This window comes from Prionailurus viverrinus, chromosome B1 (genome assembly GCF_022837055.1).
Source record: "Prionailurus viverrinus isolate Anna chromosome B1, UM_Priviv_1.0, whole genome shotgun sequence".
In the NCBI taxonomy this organism is placed as follows: Eukaryota; Metazoa; Chordata; class Mammalia; order Carnivora; family Felidae; genus Prionailurus; species Prionailurus viverrinus.
Window position 1 is genome coordinate 166755328 of NC_062564.1, and position 19128 is coordinate 166774455.

At 39.3% G+C, this 19128-nt stretch overlaps 1 protein-coding gene across 2 annotated transcripts in view; it reads right to left on the bottom strand.

The window, feature by feature from the left end:
* The window catches only part of GABRB1 (gamma-aminobutyric acid type A receptor subunit beta1), a 376991-nt gene extending 359157 nt beyond the window's left edge, over positions 1-17834 (bottom strand). For both annotated transcript variants that reach the window (XM_047856627.1, XM_047856626.1), the window contains exons 1-3: positions 17755-17834; positions 17497-17588; positions 17025-17092 (exon numbers count right to left, since the gene is read on the bottom strand). In XM_047856627.1, coding sequence (XP_047712583.1) covers positions 17025-17092; positions 17497-17588; positions 17755-17834 — 240 coding nt within the window. The remainder of the gene's footprint in view (positions 1-17024; positions 17093-17496; positions 17589-17754) is intronic.
* Between the last annotated feature and the right edge of the window lie 1294 nt (positions 17835-19128).

The following is a 19128-nucleotide window of genomic DNA, read 5'->3' on the forward strand; positions in this document are numbered from 1 at the left end:
TCTGTTTTTATAACACAATTCAGACCAGAGTGAACTCTAAAACAGAAAGAATTGATGGCTGGGTAATATGAGAAGGGGCATATGATATTGTGATTTAGAATAAGAAATACATATTTGGTCTCCCCTCACCCACCCTTGCCCCCGTATTTTCTGCCACAGAGCTCCTCAGATGGAGTTCGGAGAGATTCCCACTTGGCGAGCACATTGGAGGTGCTGGGACAACACTATTCCTGGAGAGGACATAGAAGCCTTTGCTTATATCTTGTCTCATGCATCTCTTTCATCTGGTTATTTCTGATAAAATATTTCTTTTATAATAAACTGTCATCTATAAGTAAAATGTTTCTCTGAGTTCTATCAGCCACTACAGCAAAAAAGAATCAAACCCAAGGAGGAGGTCATGGGAACCTCTGATTCAATGCCAGTCAGTCAGAAGTACAGGGAAAATCGAGGGTTTGCGACTAGAATCTGAAGTGGGAGACAGTCTTGTAGGGTTGAACTTTAACCTGGAGAACCTGATGATATCTCAAGATAGATAGTGTCAGAATTAAGTTGAACTATAGGACACCCAGCTAGTTTCCAGAGAATTGCTTGTTGTATGTGTGCAGAATCACTCCCTGCCCCAACACACACACATTGGATTTGGGTCCCAGAACCAAAGAGAGGGGGTTAGATGTATGACTCTGAAGTCAAACAGGCCTGAACTTTAAACACAACTCCATCTCAAATGTCCCAGAGCCTTACTATTCTCAGTTCTTTCTCTGTGGAAGAGAGATATTAAATATTCCTATCTCAGGTGGCTCTTGTAGAAACTGATTTCAAATACTTATTCTGATACCCAATACATGGTATGTATTCATTATATTTTAATAACTTTCTATTCTTAACATTAAGAGTTGCCCTTTTTCCCAGGACTAAATACTGATGTAATAATGTGTACACAGACTTGAATTGAATGCATTATATTTCAATTTAATTCAACATAATTTTATTCAGCGTGCCCTGTGCAGAAGGCATTTATTAGGCACAATCTTTAAGAAGCTCTCATTACAGGAAACTCTTGGCATTTGAAGATTTAATATCTCCTGCATCTCTCTTCTTCATTAACTACCCCGAAAGTTAGTGACATGGCAACTTTTTCTGAGATAGAAGTTTGAGTAACATGCACTATAAGGTCAATAAGTTAGCTGTTCCAGAAAGAGCCACTGAATTAATGACAGCCCAGCCAAGTGCCCTGTTCACATGCTCTGAGTGTGTGGTTGTAATCCTCTTAACTAAGTATAAAGTGCAAAAGTAATCAAAATGTGGGGATTTTTGAAGATCTTACAATGAATTGTTTGTAACTATCAAGTCAAAATCTTCTAAGTTCAAATTTCTCAATTGGGAAGGGTCTTAGAGAAAGGCTATTTCTTATGTCGCCCTCTTGCCTTTAGACAGAAGAGCCATATAAGCCAACTGGGACAGATATAATTAACTTTTCTTGTTCTGAGGCTTTCTAAGGATGGACACTTCCCAGATACTCTTCATAGCTCCTTCCAGCATCTTCTTACTCATTACAGTCAAGATGTTCTTCCTTATGTCCAATCTAAACTTTGCTTCTTTTTTCAAGTTGAGTTCTCTCAGCGGCAGCATCAAATCCATTTTCTCTCTCTATTTCCAGTAAGTACCTTACACAGCACTTTAAGTGACACCTTGCATTAAATCGTCCAATGTGACTTAAATCCGTGAATGGATCAAACGTTTTCATAACCTAAAGACGTTAATCAAGGTACTCTTTAATCTTTTTAAAGTTTAACTTTGAGCTAAGTAATATCAATTGCTAATGCCTTTCATTGTAGGACACATTTTGCTAACTATTAATCGCGTTTCCTAATCTTTGAAACCTACGTTTAAATATTATTAGAGGGGTGCCTGGGTGGTTCAGTTGGTTAAGTGTTTGACTCTTGATTGGCTCAGGTCATGATCTTAGGGATTCATGAGTTCAAGCCCACATTGGGCTCTGCACTAGAGCCTGCTTAGGAGTCTCTCTCTCTCTCTCTCTCACTCTCTCTCTCTCTCTCTCTTTCTCTGACCTTCCCCCTCAAGATAAATAAATCAACTTAAAAATGTTATTGGAAATAACGATGATTTATGACCTGATTTCATGACAAAACTACCACACACAGACTATGAAGGCATCTTCAGATCTGGCATGCAGATCAGAGACTTGAGTGCAAATCACAGCTCTATCACTTACTAGTTGTGTAACTTTGGGGAAGTTACTTAACTTTATTATGTCTCAGTTTCCTTACCCATAAGATAGAAATAATAATGAGGGGCACGTGGGTGACTTGGTCAGTTAAGCATCTGACTCTTGGTTTTGGCTCAGATCGCGATCTCCTGCTTTGTGTGTTCAAGCCCCATGTAGGGCTCCACGCTGCCAGTGTGGAGCCTGCTTGGGATTATCTCTCTTCCTCTCTCTTTGCCCCTCCTCTCCTCTCTCCTTCAAAATAAATAAACATTTAAAATGAATGTTTTATAACATAACAAATAAAATAAACACTTAAAAAAATGAAAAAATCAAATACTTCTCCCTTAAAAAAAAAAGAAACAATAGTGACATACTTCATATGGCTGCACGACGGATTAAATGGGTTAATAATTATAAAGTACTCAAATGGTACCTGTTTTGTAGAAGTGCTCAATAAGTATCAATTTTCATTATTAAGATGCAGGAATGATTTTCCAAGCCTTAAAATTCAAATATTGTTAGTGAATTTCTCTCTTCTTGAGTACTCTTAGTATTCTTATCTCTCTACAGTCTTTTTAGTTCTATTTTCTCTGCCTGGAATACTCATCACCTTCCTACCTACATGATCTCATCTTGAACATCTCAGCGTGTTTGCATTTTCTCTGTGATGTCCTGAGTTGTGATCTCATCTTCAGGGCACTTTTTTTTAGTGCCACTTGTGGTCAATTATGACCTCATGAAGACAGTTACTTTTTCTTAACTTACCCTCTCCGTGAGATTTTTGGATGTTCCTTGAAGGAATAAAGTAAATGCTACAATTTTTAATAACCTTTCACAATTCTTAGCTCTTATGAAGTTCTTGGTAAGCAAAAGTAAGTTGATAGATGATATTTTAATTTGATTATCTCAAACTTTAGGATAAAAACTCTTATTATCTTATCTCATCCACATAATTCTATGTTGACATTGACATATCAATTGATATGACATATCAATTCTATGTTGATATTGATAAAAAGCACTCATAACAGTGCCTCATACACAGTAAGTGCCCAATAAAGAAGAAGCATCAGTTTAAAAAATAACCAGTATTTTCCCCAAGCCTGGGGACACATTATCTTATTTTGCTTTTAATGACCTAAGAAGAAAGTAGCACTTATCCTCATCTTAAAGATGAAAAAATTCAGGCTTTCAGTGTCACAAAATGATCGTAGTCTTGACTTTCCCAGCATTGTGTTGGTTACACTTCCTGTCCCAGGTAATATTAACAGTGTTCCCTTTTATTCTCAAAAGTGCATGCTTAGAAAACAAATTATATCATTACTCTAAAGTTAATGCCAAGGTAACAGATCCTGCAGGTGGAGGGTCTGTAATTGAAGAAATCAACTCCAGAGCCCTAATTCCTAGGCTAAGCCTATGGAAAACCATGTTACCAGGGAGTAATACAAAATATGAAATTTAGAGAGGTATGGGAGGACCCTACACAGACTGAAACTTTAAGTTTGAGAAGTGAGAACCAAGAGAAAGTCAACGAAATTTTCCATTTCTTTCTCTCAGATCTCACAGAATAGTTTCACAATTAGAAGTACTATAAATTTCAACTGCATGATGAAAACCCCAATATTAAACAAAAATACTATATTTGATTATTCATGTTGTGAATCAATGTTACTCTTGATGTCCTGGCATTAAAGACAGAGAAATTCATTATAAGCTTTGGAGATGATGGTAAAATAATGAAAATACCAGCATTTAATATTTATATAGTAATTTGCAATTTATATATCACATATACAGACCATATATTTGTATATGATTTATTTCTTTTGATTCTCACAGCTCCCTGAAATAGGTGAAGCAGAAATTATTATTTCCATTTTACATGAAACTGAGAATCAAGGGGCTTAAGTCACAAGATTTATGCTTGAGAGTATAAATGAGGATACAACATCATCCTGACATTTTAAAGTGATTTAAAATTATTCAAATATAACTTGACAGAAGCACATTCAAGGGGAATGTACTTCAGGAGAAAAACCAAAATTATATACGCCAGATGGGGAGTGTCTGGACTTAAAAAGTTGCCAGTATGCTGCCCACTAGACACTGATTTTAACTATAAGATTCATTGTCTACAAAGTTATTAAAACTACAAGATATTATCCTATAATTAAAACTGCCAGATATTATCATCACCTTGCCCATCAGTATGGATGGTACATCTCCAGAGAATGGAGGTGAATTTGTTGGTTTCACATCTCAGGTTACAAAATATCAGGCATTGCTGTCAGATCAAGCAAAATACATTTTGAGGGCAGAGGATCAGTGTGGACCTCACAAATGCTGTCTCAGCACACCTCAATCACTTTTTCTAGCTGTTTCATATCGGCTCCCAAAGTCAGGAAACCGCTGATTCTAAGCAAAGTATGAAATAACTCCTGTTTCCTTCCTCTCTTCGTATCCTTTTCTAATCTTTGTCTCTTAAGCAAACCTATTCCCTCACTAAACCATTCCTTCACACTCTGATGTAAATACAGGAACTAAACTCTGGCATGATTGTTGCCTCTCTCTGGGGTTATTTGCAATTCAGCAGTAATCAAAACTGAGGGTATCAGGAACAAATGATGGCATTTTAAGCTGTTAGCTTCCCACTGGTACTCCCTACCTAAATACCAACAGAATCCCATATTTTGCCTCAATAACAAACCTCCAGTCAGTGAGACCTAACAGTATTGGAAAAGAATAATAGCAACTGCTTTGTTTGAGTTTGGGTTCACATATCTCTGTTTTGCAGAGCCAAAGGTGCAAATCCTTCAAAATGTGGAAAAACTTCATTATGACTATTCAAACACATGGTTCATCAAGACATGCTTATGTTCTACGATAGTGATGTCGAGCACAGTAGGGCAGGTGTCACCTGTGATATCCTTCCATAATTTCAGAGCCCCTGGTTATAAAGTCCCCTTGAAACTTCATGGCAACAGAGCACATAGGAGCATATCCAAAACTGGTGGTAGCATGATGTAGGAGATATGGACCAATAACCCACAAGGACTGAATATAATTTTCCAGTTTTGTGAGTACTTTCTACTCTACAAATTTTTCAGCCAGTCTCCCTCCTCCAATTTCCAACTTCAAAACTTCTAAAAAGCAGTTCCTATCACATTAAGCCAAGAGTTTCAATTATATTGAATTCACAAATTGAATATATTCAATTATATTTCAACTAAGCTTTATAGAGAATTTTCTCTGTCTGCTCTCACCAGCCTCAACTCAGCAGTCAGTTTGAACTGGGAATCTGTTCTCTCAGTTGTTTCTTTGGGATGTGCTGAAGTGTGTGTGTGTGTGTGTGAGTGTGTGTGTGTGAGGGGTGGGCACAGAGGTGGTGATGTCAGTGGAAAGAATCTTTTATCATGGGGCACCTGGGTGGCTCAGTCGGTTAAGCATCCGACTTCAGCTCAGGTCATGATCTCGCGGTCCGTGAGTTCGAGCCCTGCATCGGGCTCTGTGCTGACAGCTCAGATCCTGGAGCCTGTTTCAGATTCTGTGTCTCCCTCTCTCTCTCACCCTCCCCCGTTCATGCTCTGTCTCTCTCTGTCTCAAAAATAAATAAACATTTAAAAAATTAAAGAAAAAAGAATCTTTTATCACCATTTAGTGTGGCAGTTGAATAAACACATTTACTAGTTATGACCAATTACTCTGTGGATCTGGAAGTTTCAGACAAGTTGACATCTGAAAGCAAACTTAGCATGTAGCAGCAAGGATACAATTAGAGCAAAAATAACTACATGGATAGATAGATTATAAACACATACATTAAATATGTATATTTCTCAATTAGACATGTTTTGTAGTTTATATTTTGAAACTTAATAAAGTTATTGGGTTATCTTTTAAAATCTACTTATTCATAACCTCTCCAGATTGGCTGAGGAATCCCTTTTCATATGCTACCTGTTAAGTTTGATTTTCCTTCTTTTTAAATGTCACTCGCCTTATAGTCATCAATCAAGTGGTTCTTTAACAATTTCTTAAATATTTCCAGAAATAGTGATAGTCCAGGTGCCAGTATGGAAATGACATTTTGAAGAATGAAAAGCAGTCATTATTTTTTAATGCGGAAGAAAAGTTAGGTGGTTGCATGCGTGTGTGTGTGTGTGTGTGTGTGTGTATGTACATTGCACTGATATTTGTCATGAAGTAGTTTTGTGTGTGTGAAACTGACTGTGCCATGTGATAAAATTGTTTCTATAGAAACGGCTCCTGATTCATGATCAACCTAAAAGAAAATTACAGATTCAGGCATAAGGTAGACCTGACAGAGAACCTATTAATTTCTGAATTAATAAATTCAAATGACATTATTACTAACACTTCTTTATGACCAGAAAAATTATGTTATAATCCTAATAAATGTTATTATTAAGTTCCCATAATATGCTAGGAGCTACACAGAGAGCATAAAGAATATAATCCTAAACTTCCTGGAGCTTACATAGTGCAGGCTGAAAAGACAAGGTCAATAAAAACCTTATTGGGGCTAAAAGAGGATCGTTATATTATATTGGGTCTTTTGCCTCTTTGGAGTCTTGATTTGTTTATATGCCCTGTATACTCTTTCTCCAGCATAATTCTCTCTGGTGTGGCTACAGAAAAGGCTCCACAGAAGAAAGATGACTTCCTGTGGGCTTTAAAGTAGATCTAGATGGATTTGGGTGGGAGAGGGATTGCAAGTGGTAGGAGGGAGAAATGAAGGCCTCTGACATGAGAAATATTCTAGGTAGGATTTCAACTAAATGTCATTGAAATGTCTCTATGGAAACCACAAAGCTGTTCCTCTTGACTAGAGAATTGTATATCATTCTCTTGAAAATAATAGATCAGAAGAAAAGAGAGAAAGAAAAAAAATCTCACCATGAGTCACAGAGGGTTAGAGTAGGCAGGGAACCTGAGCTTTCAACAAATCTATTCCCCCGCTTTCAGGAAGGATCCCAAATAACCCTCTCATTCAAGCAGGATTCACTTCTAGCAACTTCCCTGATTAATCCATTCAGCAACAAGAGCGAGGCATCTAGCTTCTAACTTTCCTGTTGGATCTGAAGTGCCTTAACCCATACTCTAGTATGGGTTAGCTGATTGCTAATGGCTACCTAAGAATCCTTTTCTATTTGGATCCATTTCTCCAGCTACATCTCTGCCTTTTTTCTCTAAACCAAATATTACAATGTATGAGTACACCTCTGCTTAAATAGCTATCCCTTTTCCATGAGAACATTTGTGAGGGGCAGGGCTGTGTTGAATTCTCGTTTAAAATCATTCCCATCAGGCCATTCAGATGTTTCAGTTCTTCAGCAAAGCTGGGAATTACTTTTTAATTTCCTGGCAGCTAAGATTCACTTCTCGAGGCATGCTATTGGCCTCACTTGTGTTCTGTTGGTCTCATGTCATCACCAAATACACTTTCTGCAAGAACTCACAGTGCTTGCACATGACTTCACATGGAAACACAGTGTTCCAGAAGGGCTCTGAATCATTTTGGGGACGTGGTAGAGAAGAGAGCAGATGCTGCGTAAGTGAGTTCTCCACACATCTTTTTTTCCCCACCTATTTGGTTTTATAAAGGCAACTAAAACAGAGTACAAAGATTACATCCCTGGACGAATTTGAGAAGTATGTTTTACATACTATCAGGGTCTAGGTCCTCACAGAGAAAGAACAATATTGCTAGAGATTAAAGTTGACTACACTCTATTCTGCCAACACCGGTTCTCCTTATCTCTAATCAGCTCATTTGAGCCACCACATTGATGCACCCCAGGATTTCTCCCTGTAGAGCTTGCCTTATTTGTGAACAGAATTAGAAAACTCATCAAAGAACTAGTCTTCTTCAGGACAGTTTCAGTCTCCAATATTCTACCCCAGTGTCCCCACAAGTAAGCTTATAGTAACATGCTCTGGCAATTTTTTTTTTTTTTAAATTCTGATAACATACCCACTTCAGTGGTGAATAAGATGGTTGGAGCTTCTTTTCCTGTGTTCCATCCTTGGGCAGATGGTACCACATGTGCCGATCATTTGACATGGAACCTCATAGGGCATTCTAGGATCATCTTCTCTCTAATCTCCATTAAATAACCAGTCACATGGGGCGCCTGGGTGGCTCAGTCAGTTAAGTGTCCAACTCAGTGTCCAACTCTTGGTTTCGGCTCAGGTCATGATCTCTTGGTTTCTTCAGTTTGAGCCCCAGGTCTGGTTCTGTGCTGGCAGTATGGAGCCTCCCTGGGATTCTCTCACTCCTTCTCTCTCTGTCCCTCCCCCACTTAGGCTGTCTCTCTCAAAATAAATAAATAAACTTAAAAATTAAAAAAAAAATAGCCCGTCATAAAATCCCTCCAATTTGCCTCTGTTTGATTATCTCTTCTTCTTTTTTTACTTCCAATTCCTAAGGTCATTCTTCTTCTACTTTAGGCATTTATCCCCTCTCACCTGGATTTTGAACCACCCTCTTAGCTTCTTAACTAGGAATGCTGCCCCCAATTTTATCCTCCTCTACCTCATCCTCCACATCACTTCCAGAATGATCTCTCTGACACGTAAAACATAGCACCTGTTAGAACCTTTAGCACGTTTTCTGTATTTCAGGATTAGTATTCATTTTCTTAGCATACATATTCCAGCATCATTTCTTTCCATGTGCGTTCGTGTGTGTCTTTTTAGAGTGAAAGCTTAAAACATGTATAAGATTTTTGTTTAATCAAACAACTCAAGCAGGTATGTAAAATACAATGAGTATCCCTTCAGGCCATACTCCTAGTTCCACTTCCAAGAGACAACCATTCATTTTTTGTATATTCTTCCAGAAATGGTCAGTGCATATACTGTGTGTGTGTGTGTTCTGTAAATATGTATGTGTGTATACACACACACACACACACACATATATATATATATATATATATATATATATATATGGAGAGAGAGAGAGAGCGAGAGAGACAGACAGACAGAGACAGACAGACAGAGACAGAGACAGACAGCCTTCTTTTTATACACAGGAGAACATTCAATAACACTGTCCTACACCTTGCTTTTAGTATCATCTTATCTCTTGACAATCTTCCCCGTGCTCTTTAAGTTCTCACAAGAGTGACTAACCTGTGGTTTCTGGAACACTCAGGCTATTTTCATACACAACTGCCAATGCTTATGCCCTTATTTTTTGCTTGAAAGATTCTTCTTTTCATTTGTAGCCTATACATGGTGCTAACTACTATATCTCTTTAAGATTCTCCTCAGGATTAACCCTTTACTACACCTTGGAAACCACTCTTCCATGTTCCCATAGAATCTTGGACGTACATGTCTCCATTATAGCACCTAACACATCATTTTAAAATATCTTCAACCAATCTGACAATAAATTTCATATTAAAAAATAATGTTAATAGCTAACATTTATTTAGTACTTACTATGTGATAGACACAATTTGAAACACTTTACATGCATTTAATGAAGAAATTATATTTGTGGGGTGCCTGGGTGGCTCAGTCAGTTGAGCATCTGACTTTGGCTCAGGTCATGACTTCATGGTTCATGGGTTCAAGCCACCCCCCAAATAAATAAATAAAATAACTTTAGGTATACATTGTCTTGTATACTGTAAAATATTTGAAGGTTTGGAGCATATGTTAGTCATATTTCCATCCCTAGGACCCATTAAAAACATTTTTTTAAAAAAAGAATTGTTCTATAAGTATGTGTTGAACCAAAACAACCCAAGAACAAAATAACTGTAAATGTTTCCAAATCTCTCAAAGGGAAAGAATCTTCATTCTGCCAAATAAAGTTTTAAATAATTTTTTTGAGAAGAATGTAAATTCTACGAGGACAGAGACTAGTAGAGTAGTTGAATGAATGCTCTTGGAAAAAAAGCCTTTTAATCTTAAATATGCAATACAATGACAAGTTGTACTGGGCTGAAAGAGGGGGCATACATTAAGTGCCTAACAGAGGGGTAGCAGAAAAAAACTACTAGTAGAAAAGCAATGAGGACTAATAAAGATTCTAAAACAGGATAACAGGGCTCACAAAAAAGAAAACCCACACATCTTTTACTCTTTGGCCAACCTTTTCTCTAATGTACAACCACTTATAGGAATTAATTGTAAATCCTTTCTTGAACATTTCTGTCAAGGGCTGAGTAATAGGTTGATATATGTCACAGACTATTAACTTCCTTCGGTGGCTAGTCAAAAGATTTCATGAAATGTACAATCTGCTGAAAACAAGTATTCTAAAATATAGAAACTCGGTTCTGGTATTATAAAAAAAATAGGATTTGGTGTTGTGAAAAAGTTCATGAGGAAGCTCTGTACTAACATTTAATCAATTATAAGCATATATCTATTTATCCTCCTATTATTTTCAAGTGTGGTAATGTCATTTGAGTTATTAAAACTCAAGTTGGAAACACTTACAACCATTATTTTTCTTTTGAAATTTTTTACCTTCCTTGCTAATAGCAAGATTTCATTCCTCTGTGTTTTGAGAGTGCTATTGAGACTTTGGGGGTCTGCCAAGACAAAAAGTATCAAACACTTAGAGAATTGATATCAAGTAATATTCAGCTGAGATGAACACTTTAGCTTTACTGTTGCCACCAGACCACCTGATGGAAAGATTTTAAGTGGTTTGGGTAAATCTTTGGGATACCCAGATCCTGGAGAGTAATGGTTTCTTACTGTTTCACGTTAAGTGTTGAAAAATTTATTAATTTAGAGTGGAGTGATGTTCCCAGTTTGAGCACAGTGGACAGAATTGGATAGAAAAATTTCCGTCTAGGTGCTGGCTCCAACATTCGGTACAATGTAAACCAGGAATCAGTCAAGTCTCATTTTGAAGACCATTGATCCACTGTTTCTTATTGCTGTCTTTGGAAATGTGTTTAGGAAAAAAAAAAAGGACAATAATGCCATGACCAATTAAAATGGTGATTTAAGATGCCCCAGATGACACACAATCATTGCTGCGTTGTTCCCAGGAGACCACAGTGTGTGTACTCCATAGGAATTCAATAAATGTTTGTTGATTGACATATCTAACAGGAGAACTAAATGGAAGAAGATAGACTATAACAGAAGACTAAGATGGAATGGAAGAATCGTATTTGGGGCAGAGTCTAAACTCTTTAAAGGTCTAAGTTTATGTCATAGAATATTTGAACTGAAAACAGGTTTAGCAATAGTGCCATTTACTCTCATTTTACAGAGGGGAAACCTGAGGCCCAGAGAAGTCAAATGACTCACTCAAGGTTCCAAAGCTACATACTGGGAATATATTTCTGTTTGCCTGGCAGATAGGAGCCAGGCCCTGGAGTCAGGTTGCCTGGTTTCAGACTTGGGCCATGCCATTTACTAGCTCTATAACATCTGAGCAAACTATTTAATCACTATAGCCTAAGTTTCTCCATCTATAATGCAGGATAATAACCCCATAACCTTAAATCTAGGATTAAATGAGCTAGTGATATAAAGCACCCCATAAACATAACTCATGCACAGGATGTATTCAATAAGTGTTACTATTTATTTTCATCGTATTGCACACTTTAATACCCAGGGCCTTAAGATTCCAAGAACATAGGCTTTCAAATGTGAACCCAAACATTCAAAAAATTTGGATAGCCTTGCTTTGATGTGGCTTAGGGAACAAAAAGATCTTTCTGTTATCTCAAAACAGAATGGCAAAGGGACATTTTTCCTCTCTCAGCTTCTCAAGATGGTGTAATATTGTAACCCAGCACCTAAAAGTGAGACTGGTTGATTACTCATATAAGAGAAAAATGCATTTCTATCTTTATTTAACTGCTGATAGCTGTTCCTACCTTTAAATGATACTGACCTATTTGCTCTATTTGTGAAGTGATTTTGTTATAACCTCAGAGAATTTCCTGACAGCAACAAGGGTATGTTTAGGCTATTTTACAAAGCTATTGCAAGCTCTTCAGTGGCGGGGGGGGGGGGGGGGGGAACAGTTTGCAATGTTCTCTATTCTGACTAAGAAAAGTCACTGGTGTTCTGTAAAGCAGCAGGATAGTATTGTCAGAGTTACTGTGCTTGGAAACACTTTCATAGCCCTCATGTAAGGTTGGCTGACTCATGAGTATTGACACATTTAGGAGAAGTGCTTATTAGTTAAGTCAAGCCCCATCATCTAGGCTCTTGTCTTTGTCCTATTGCTTAATCATCAATTACTAAACTAATGTTCTCCTTTGAGCACAGCTACCTGGTTATCTAGAAATTAACTTAAAACTCAATTTGGAACCTTGAAATAATAGCATTCCTCAGGAAATTTAGGAGAAAAAAGTGCTCACTTCTCAATAATGCAAGATCTCAGAATAACGCACTACAACCTTGCCGCACAGAGTGCCATCCACACGCCAGTAATGGGTGTCACCTAGGAAATGCAGAATGCCGACCCCATCCCACACCTCTGATTCAGAACTTGCATTTTAACATTTTAAGATCTCAGAGCAATTCAGGTATGCAGTATAGATTGAAGAACACTGACTTAAAGAAATGGGCAGGGGGATACTGAAAGTAGTGACTGTTTTGTGTCACCAAGATGATAATAATTGGACATAACTAAAGTATGCACCAGAAACCTCTGTAATCAAATATTAAAATCACAACAACAACAACAGGGCAATTTAACAACAGTGGATACTTGGTAAATTATATTTGTTTATCTTTTAGGTATTATTTATGTATTTATGAGGCTTTTGCAAGTTGTTGTTTTTTTTTTTTTACTCTTTTCATTGTTATTTCCAATGCCTGTAAGAGCATTCACTATTGCATCCACTCATGCATGAAGGAAGAAAAGAAACCATGAATGCATGGTGCTATCTATTACTAGGAATGGCTACTTGGGTCAAGACTCAATAGATGTAAAGTCTTCTGGGAGTGCCCACTTGGAACATTGTTCTCTAGGTCAGGGAAAGAGAGTTTTATGCTTGAAACTCCTACCTGATCATCAGAAGCCACCTTCTTAATAAGAAGGAACAACTAGTTATTGGAATCTGAAATGCAAGAATTCAACTCTTGTTTGCAGGTAGTTAATATCATGCTTCCCCAGTCTTCTGCTCAAAGAGAAGATCAGCTTATTATCATTTGTGTTTCACTGAATTTATATTGAGAGATATTAGTGTTACTGAAAGGCAATTTATGGGGTCTATTGTCTCCTTTTGCCCCAACTGCCTTCTGTTTATCTTTAGTCTACAGAGAGAGAGAAAGAGACAGAGACAGAGAGAGACAGAGAGAGTAGGTTTATGGCTTGGCAGAAACTAAGGGGAGGTTTGAAGTGTTTAATAAAACAACAAATGGAAATCACAGTAGTTTTTAAAATATAACTGTTCAAAAAATAACAGTGTATAATCACTATTGCATGCCTAGTATATCCCATGTTGCCATAAGAAAAATTCTTCCTAATTTAATCAATAATATTAACTCCTGAAAAGTCTTGCTCCTCAGTATAGTTTTCTTTTTTTTCTGCGTTGGAATTACTCCTCAGAGGAATGCTGCTCAGAATTCACCGCCCAGAGTCAATAATTTTGGATTGTATAGGTTCTTGACCATAAAAGCTAGCTTTTATTTTCTTAATTTGGGAGTAGCATTCTATGTTCTGAAGAACATGAATCAGAAAATACTCAATGTTATGTTAGTCTTGAAAACAGATAATGCTATAAACCAACATAGAATTATATTTCACATACGGTAGTATAAGAAAAGAACAAAACCTAACAAAGCCTCATTTTCCAACCCATTAATGTAATGTACAATTATCATGTCATTTTCCCAGCTATGGAATGGGTGGGTAATAATGCTAATGAATAAAAATATAAAAATGAACAGTGTTTTAGGAATGGACTTTAGTCTGAAGTTTCTTTAGAGCTATTTTTTATTATATTCTTTGTCCATTCTTAATTTTTGTCAATTTTGGTAAAAAAATTCCTTTTAGGGGCGCCTGGGTGGCGCAGTCGGTTGAGCGTCCGACTTCAGCCAGGTCACGATCTCGTGGTCCGTGAGTTCGAGCCCCGCGTCAGGCTCTGGGCTGATGGCTCAGAGCCTGGAGCCTGTTTCCGATTCTGTGTCTCCCTCTCTCTCTGCCCCTCCCCCGTTCATGATCTGTCTCTCTCTGTCCCAAAAATAAATAAACGTTGAAAAAAAAATTAAAAAAAAAAATTCCTTTTAAATAACCTCAAAAGTTACTGCCTATTAGGGTACTAAAACACATTTAGTATAAAAATCATTGAGCCTTATTTCCCACTGACATTTCAGCCCTACTTATATTATCTAAAATTCAAAGCATATTGTAGACAATGCTCTTAACCAGAACTAACTATTGAGGTTGTGGTGATAACCCTTGATCTTAAAAGTCCTCTTTGTTTCCATTTTTCTTGGTGTTTTTCCAACCTATTTATCTCAATGCTTTGTCATATATGAGAGAAGGTAAAATAGACCTTGGATCTTGTTGGTAGCTCTCATTTAAAAGCAGAAACAAGGAACAGTAAGTAAATCAAGGTTTACTATTTTTCAATGTTCAGTGTTTTCTATTTTCCCACCATGTTTCTAACACCCCAGTGGAAAGGTAATTGGTATTTTAGTACAATATATTTTTCAAAGGCTTATCTGTTGGGGGAGTATTTTTAAAAACTCAAGTACATATATACATAGTACAGTAAGTAAGTAGGCTGTATTATTCCATCATTAGGAGCTTTTTCCAGGGGTACTGCAATTAAACTCAATCCTCTTTGTCTGGGCTACGTATGAATCCAGTTGAACAACTAGTTACACAGAGCTTTTTTTGTGGAAATGGTTGTTTTGGTTAATAGCAACTTCCCTATTCAATTCAGTTTCTTTTTGTAGCTCCAAAGTTGTTTGTAAATATAGTCAACAGAATTATACATTTTTTAAAATTCTGTAAAGTATAGTACCCTATACAGAAAATAGACCACCAGCAAAGGCACTGTTTGCCTTTTAAGCTGTCTGAATCTTCTCCCATTTTATAAATTATCTATGTTGGTACTTACAAGATGCCAAAATAAATGACTTGGAAAGGAAAATACTATCATCATTTATCTACAAGATATAGACTACTTTGTAATTCATTATCTAATTTATCCAGTTGCAATGGCATAGATTAGGTATGATTTGTATATGTGCACGTTACTACTACGTTCTCCAGTGTTTGTAAATAGTGTGTTTTGGGTTGCTTTGTGGTAGTGAGATGTATACGAACAGAATATGATTAATAAGCCAGTCTGTTAAAAAACCTTCCTTGAGTCAGAAAATATTCACCATGCATTCATTTTTAAAAATTGTTTTTCTTTTCCCAATACAACCACCAGAGACACCTTATTTTAAATAAGCTATTTAAAGCAGGAGAAGTTACAACTATAAAATAGAGAAATTTAATAGACTTCTTCTTCTAATCCTTTTCAATAGATTATAAACATATTTATTTTTCCTTGACACAAGCTAGAAAAAGAAAGAATTCTTAAATCTTAGCATGTTAAGATAACACGGCACACTCGTAATGAAATGACAATTCAATAGCCTTTGCAGCTATAGAGTGACAAAATCCCAGAGGGTTTTAGTCTTTAAATTATTCAGGCTGTCTAAAATTTCTGCTGCCACAATATTTTTTCGCAAATGAAATAAAAATGGCATTTTGCTCACGTAGATCTAGCTATTCCCTGGATGGTTGGTTCTAGAAAAGCAACAGGCTTTTTTCCCCCCTACCTTACGAGAAGCAACAGTTAGAAACTCTAACAACTAGAAAACTGCTACCCCGCAGTGGTTGGAAACAGCCAATAGAGAAGACGACAGCTATGATTTCAGTCTACTGTGCAACAGCTTCAGAAAGGGAGAAGAAAATGTGGAAATAGAAGAATGCTAACCTTTTGAAAGGAGGGCGCTATGTTACTACCGCCCTCTCCCCCCCCCCCCCCCCCCCCCCCCCCCAATTTCCACGGTCCCTTTAATCATCAGGCTTTTCCGGCCTGCTTAAGTTTCTAGCATAAAGCAAAGCAGTGACTCGACCCATTCGGTTTCCACTTAAATTTGCGAGATGCTGGAAGACAAATTCATCAACCCTCACAAGGGAACAATACAAGCCTCCCCAGAAACTGTCTTGAGCACTTTCCTATTAACAAGCATGGACTGTTGTCTCAGCCTGTTGCTCCTGCCACAAGGTGTGCCAGAGCCTGGAACGAGGGAGTGGACAGTCTGAAACCCTGAAGGAGTGCTTGGGCGTTCGGTGGCGGGACCTGGGCGGGCTGGGGGGCTTGGGCCACCGCTCCCGGAGCGGAGGCGGCGGCGAACCGCGGTCCGGGGACCCTGCTGCAGGCCGTCGGGCCGCCGGCAGGTGGTGCCCTCCGCATCGGAACACCAAAGGAAACCCTGCTAAAGTAACGCTCAGACTCCGCCCCACCCGATCCTCCAGCACCACAGTCACCCGTCCTTCCCCAAATAGTGCCGAGCACGTTTCCTCCGGAACACTGCAGTAGCTTGTGTGTGTGTGTGTGTGTGTGTGTGTGTGTGTGTGTTGGAAATACAAACCAGGGGCAACGGGGAGTGGGGAGTGGGGAGTGTGTGCCAGTGTGGGGAGCGCGCGGAGTGGGACTCCCGGGGCCGGGGCGAGGTGACCGCCAATGAAACGCAGAGGGCGCGGGGACCGGTCCATTTCACATCTGCGTAAGCCCGGCCGCGGGCGCGTCGGGAGGCCACTCACCATGTTCACTTCGGAGACCATGTCTATGCTGGCGACATCGATCCGCATCCCTACGTCCACAGGGGGCCCTGCGGGGAGGTGGGACACATTATGGACACATTCTCAGAGTGGCGACAGGATGGGGAGAGGCGGGGGGCTTCCCTGTGCTTACTACGTCTGAATGGGCTTCCTCCATCCCCCACTCCCCCTTGCAGGGGACAGCCTGGGAAAACAGGTGTGGGCACACGCGTGATGCAGTGACTATGCAGAGGGTGTGTCGGGCCGGGGAAGGTCGGCTCTGCCTGGGGCTTCATCCACCTGAGACTGAGGGTCCGGGATGTGTGTGTGTGTGTGTGTGTGTGTGTGTGTGTCCAGGGCGTTGGGCGTAGCGCACACTTGCGGAAATGACATGCTTTATTTTTTTTGACATTTATCTTTGACAGGAAAGGAGAACTAGATATGGGTTACAGGTTGAAAAAAGATGAAGCATTACCTCCAAAGTCCGGCCGCAAGCGAATGTCATATCCTTTGAGCAATCTGTCCACTGTCTCTTTCACGTATGACATGTTGCTGGGCTCATTGGCGCTGAAGGGAAGAAGTAGGGACCGTATTCAGAATGAACACAAACTGCGAGCAGACATAAATATAGACAAGCACACCTACCCCCAAATAACAAGCTACATGATCCAGCAAGCATGTAAAAAAGAAAAACACCAAGGAAAAAAAGAGACGTTCAAGATCAGCAGCTCACCTGTGTGCACAACAGACCATGGCAATCATCACAGGGAAAGAGAGAAGCCCCAAACTCTCTCGATTTTGTACTGTCCACATTACTAACTCTGATTAAAGAATTGTCTTTTCTGCGAAGATTCAAGGAATGCAACTTAGTCGGCGGCAGGGCAGTAATTCCCGAATGGACCTGCGCATGCGCAGAGGGTGCTCACTACCAAAAGACACCTTGTGCCTTGCAAACAATATTCCTAGTGGAACAGGCAACAGATTTCAATCCCTTTAAAGTTCCTGTTTGTGGTGCTGCACGTCCTCTGGGTAGTCGGAGATATCCTGCTCTTTCCTTGCTCGGGATCCTGTAGGCATTTGCATACTGAGATTTTTTCGTGCTTTGGAGGTTGCTATGTGCATTTCCTTTCTGTCCTCAACCTGATTTTTTTTTTTTTTTTAACTCAACTCCCAGGGATCTGGCTACTGGCATCCTTCATTGGCAGCCACGGTGGTCCTAGAACTGAGTCTGGAGGCGGGGCGGTTTTCTGGTCTCCAGTGTGTGCCTCTGTTCGTGTGATAGGGGGATGAGGGAGTAGGGGCGGGGGTTGATAAGTGGAGAAGAAGAGCCACAGAAGAAGGGAAGGGGCAGAGGGAACTCTGAACGTATTTGAGGACTCCAGCCAAGAGCCAGGTCCCCTTGGGAGGCGTCTTAGGACATCTGCCTGAGTGTAGTCCTTCTCTATGGGAGGGGGAGGAGAAGAGGCGGGCCAACTTTTTCACTCGCTCTCCCACTTTTCTTCCCTCCCCCTCTCGTGTCTCTCCAGGCACGGGATTTAAGGGAAACAAGCGATGAGGCAGCATCTCTGGGCAGGCAACCCTTCTTCTGGTGCCATCTGCCGCAAGTCCCACTTTTTTTGTAAGGTTCTGGTGAGGAAAACCTCTTTCTTAAAATTGCCGGCATGTTAAGTCGCATTGGTAGCCCAGAACAGAACCGTGAAACACCCGGAGGGTCTAATCTCTGTTCGAAAATAGATTGGGGTTCTGAAGGAGCAAGAGTTGTTTGAATTATATTAAATTCAGTCAATGCAATTCAGTAAATGCCATTGAGCACATGTTATGCGGGAGGCCCTGGGCTAGGAGGTCGTTCATTTGTTTAATGGTATATATTAAATCTTTACTATGTTTTAGGCATTCTGGAACTTAGAATAGACTTAAAGAGGGTTCCCCACCTCAAGAAGTTCACAGGCTCTCTGTCAGGACGACGGACACAAATATAAGCAAATTCAGTATATCTCTAGGTAGTTTACAAAGTGACGGGGGCTTGTTAGTAAGACCAGAGAGAGGTAGATAATGGTGTCCAGAGAAGGAGAAAGCTTTTTGTCAGAGCAGAAAGGGAGGGGTATTC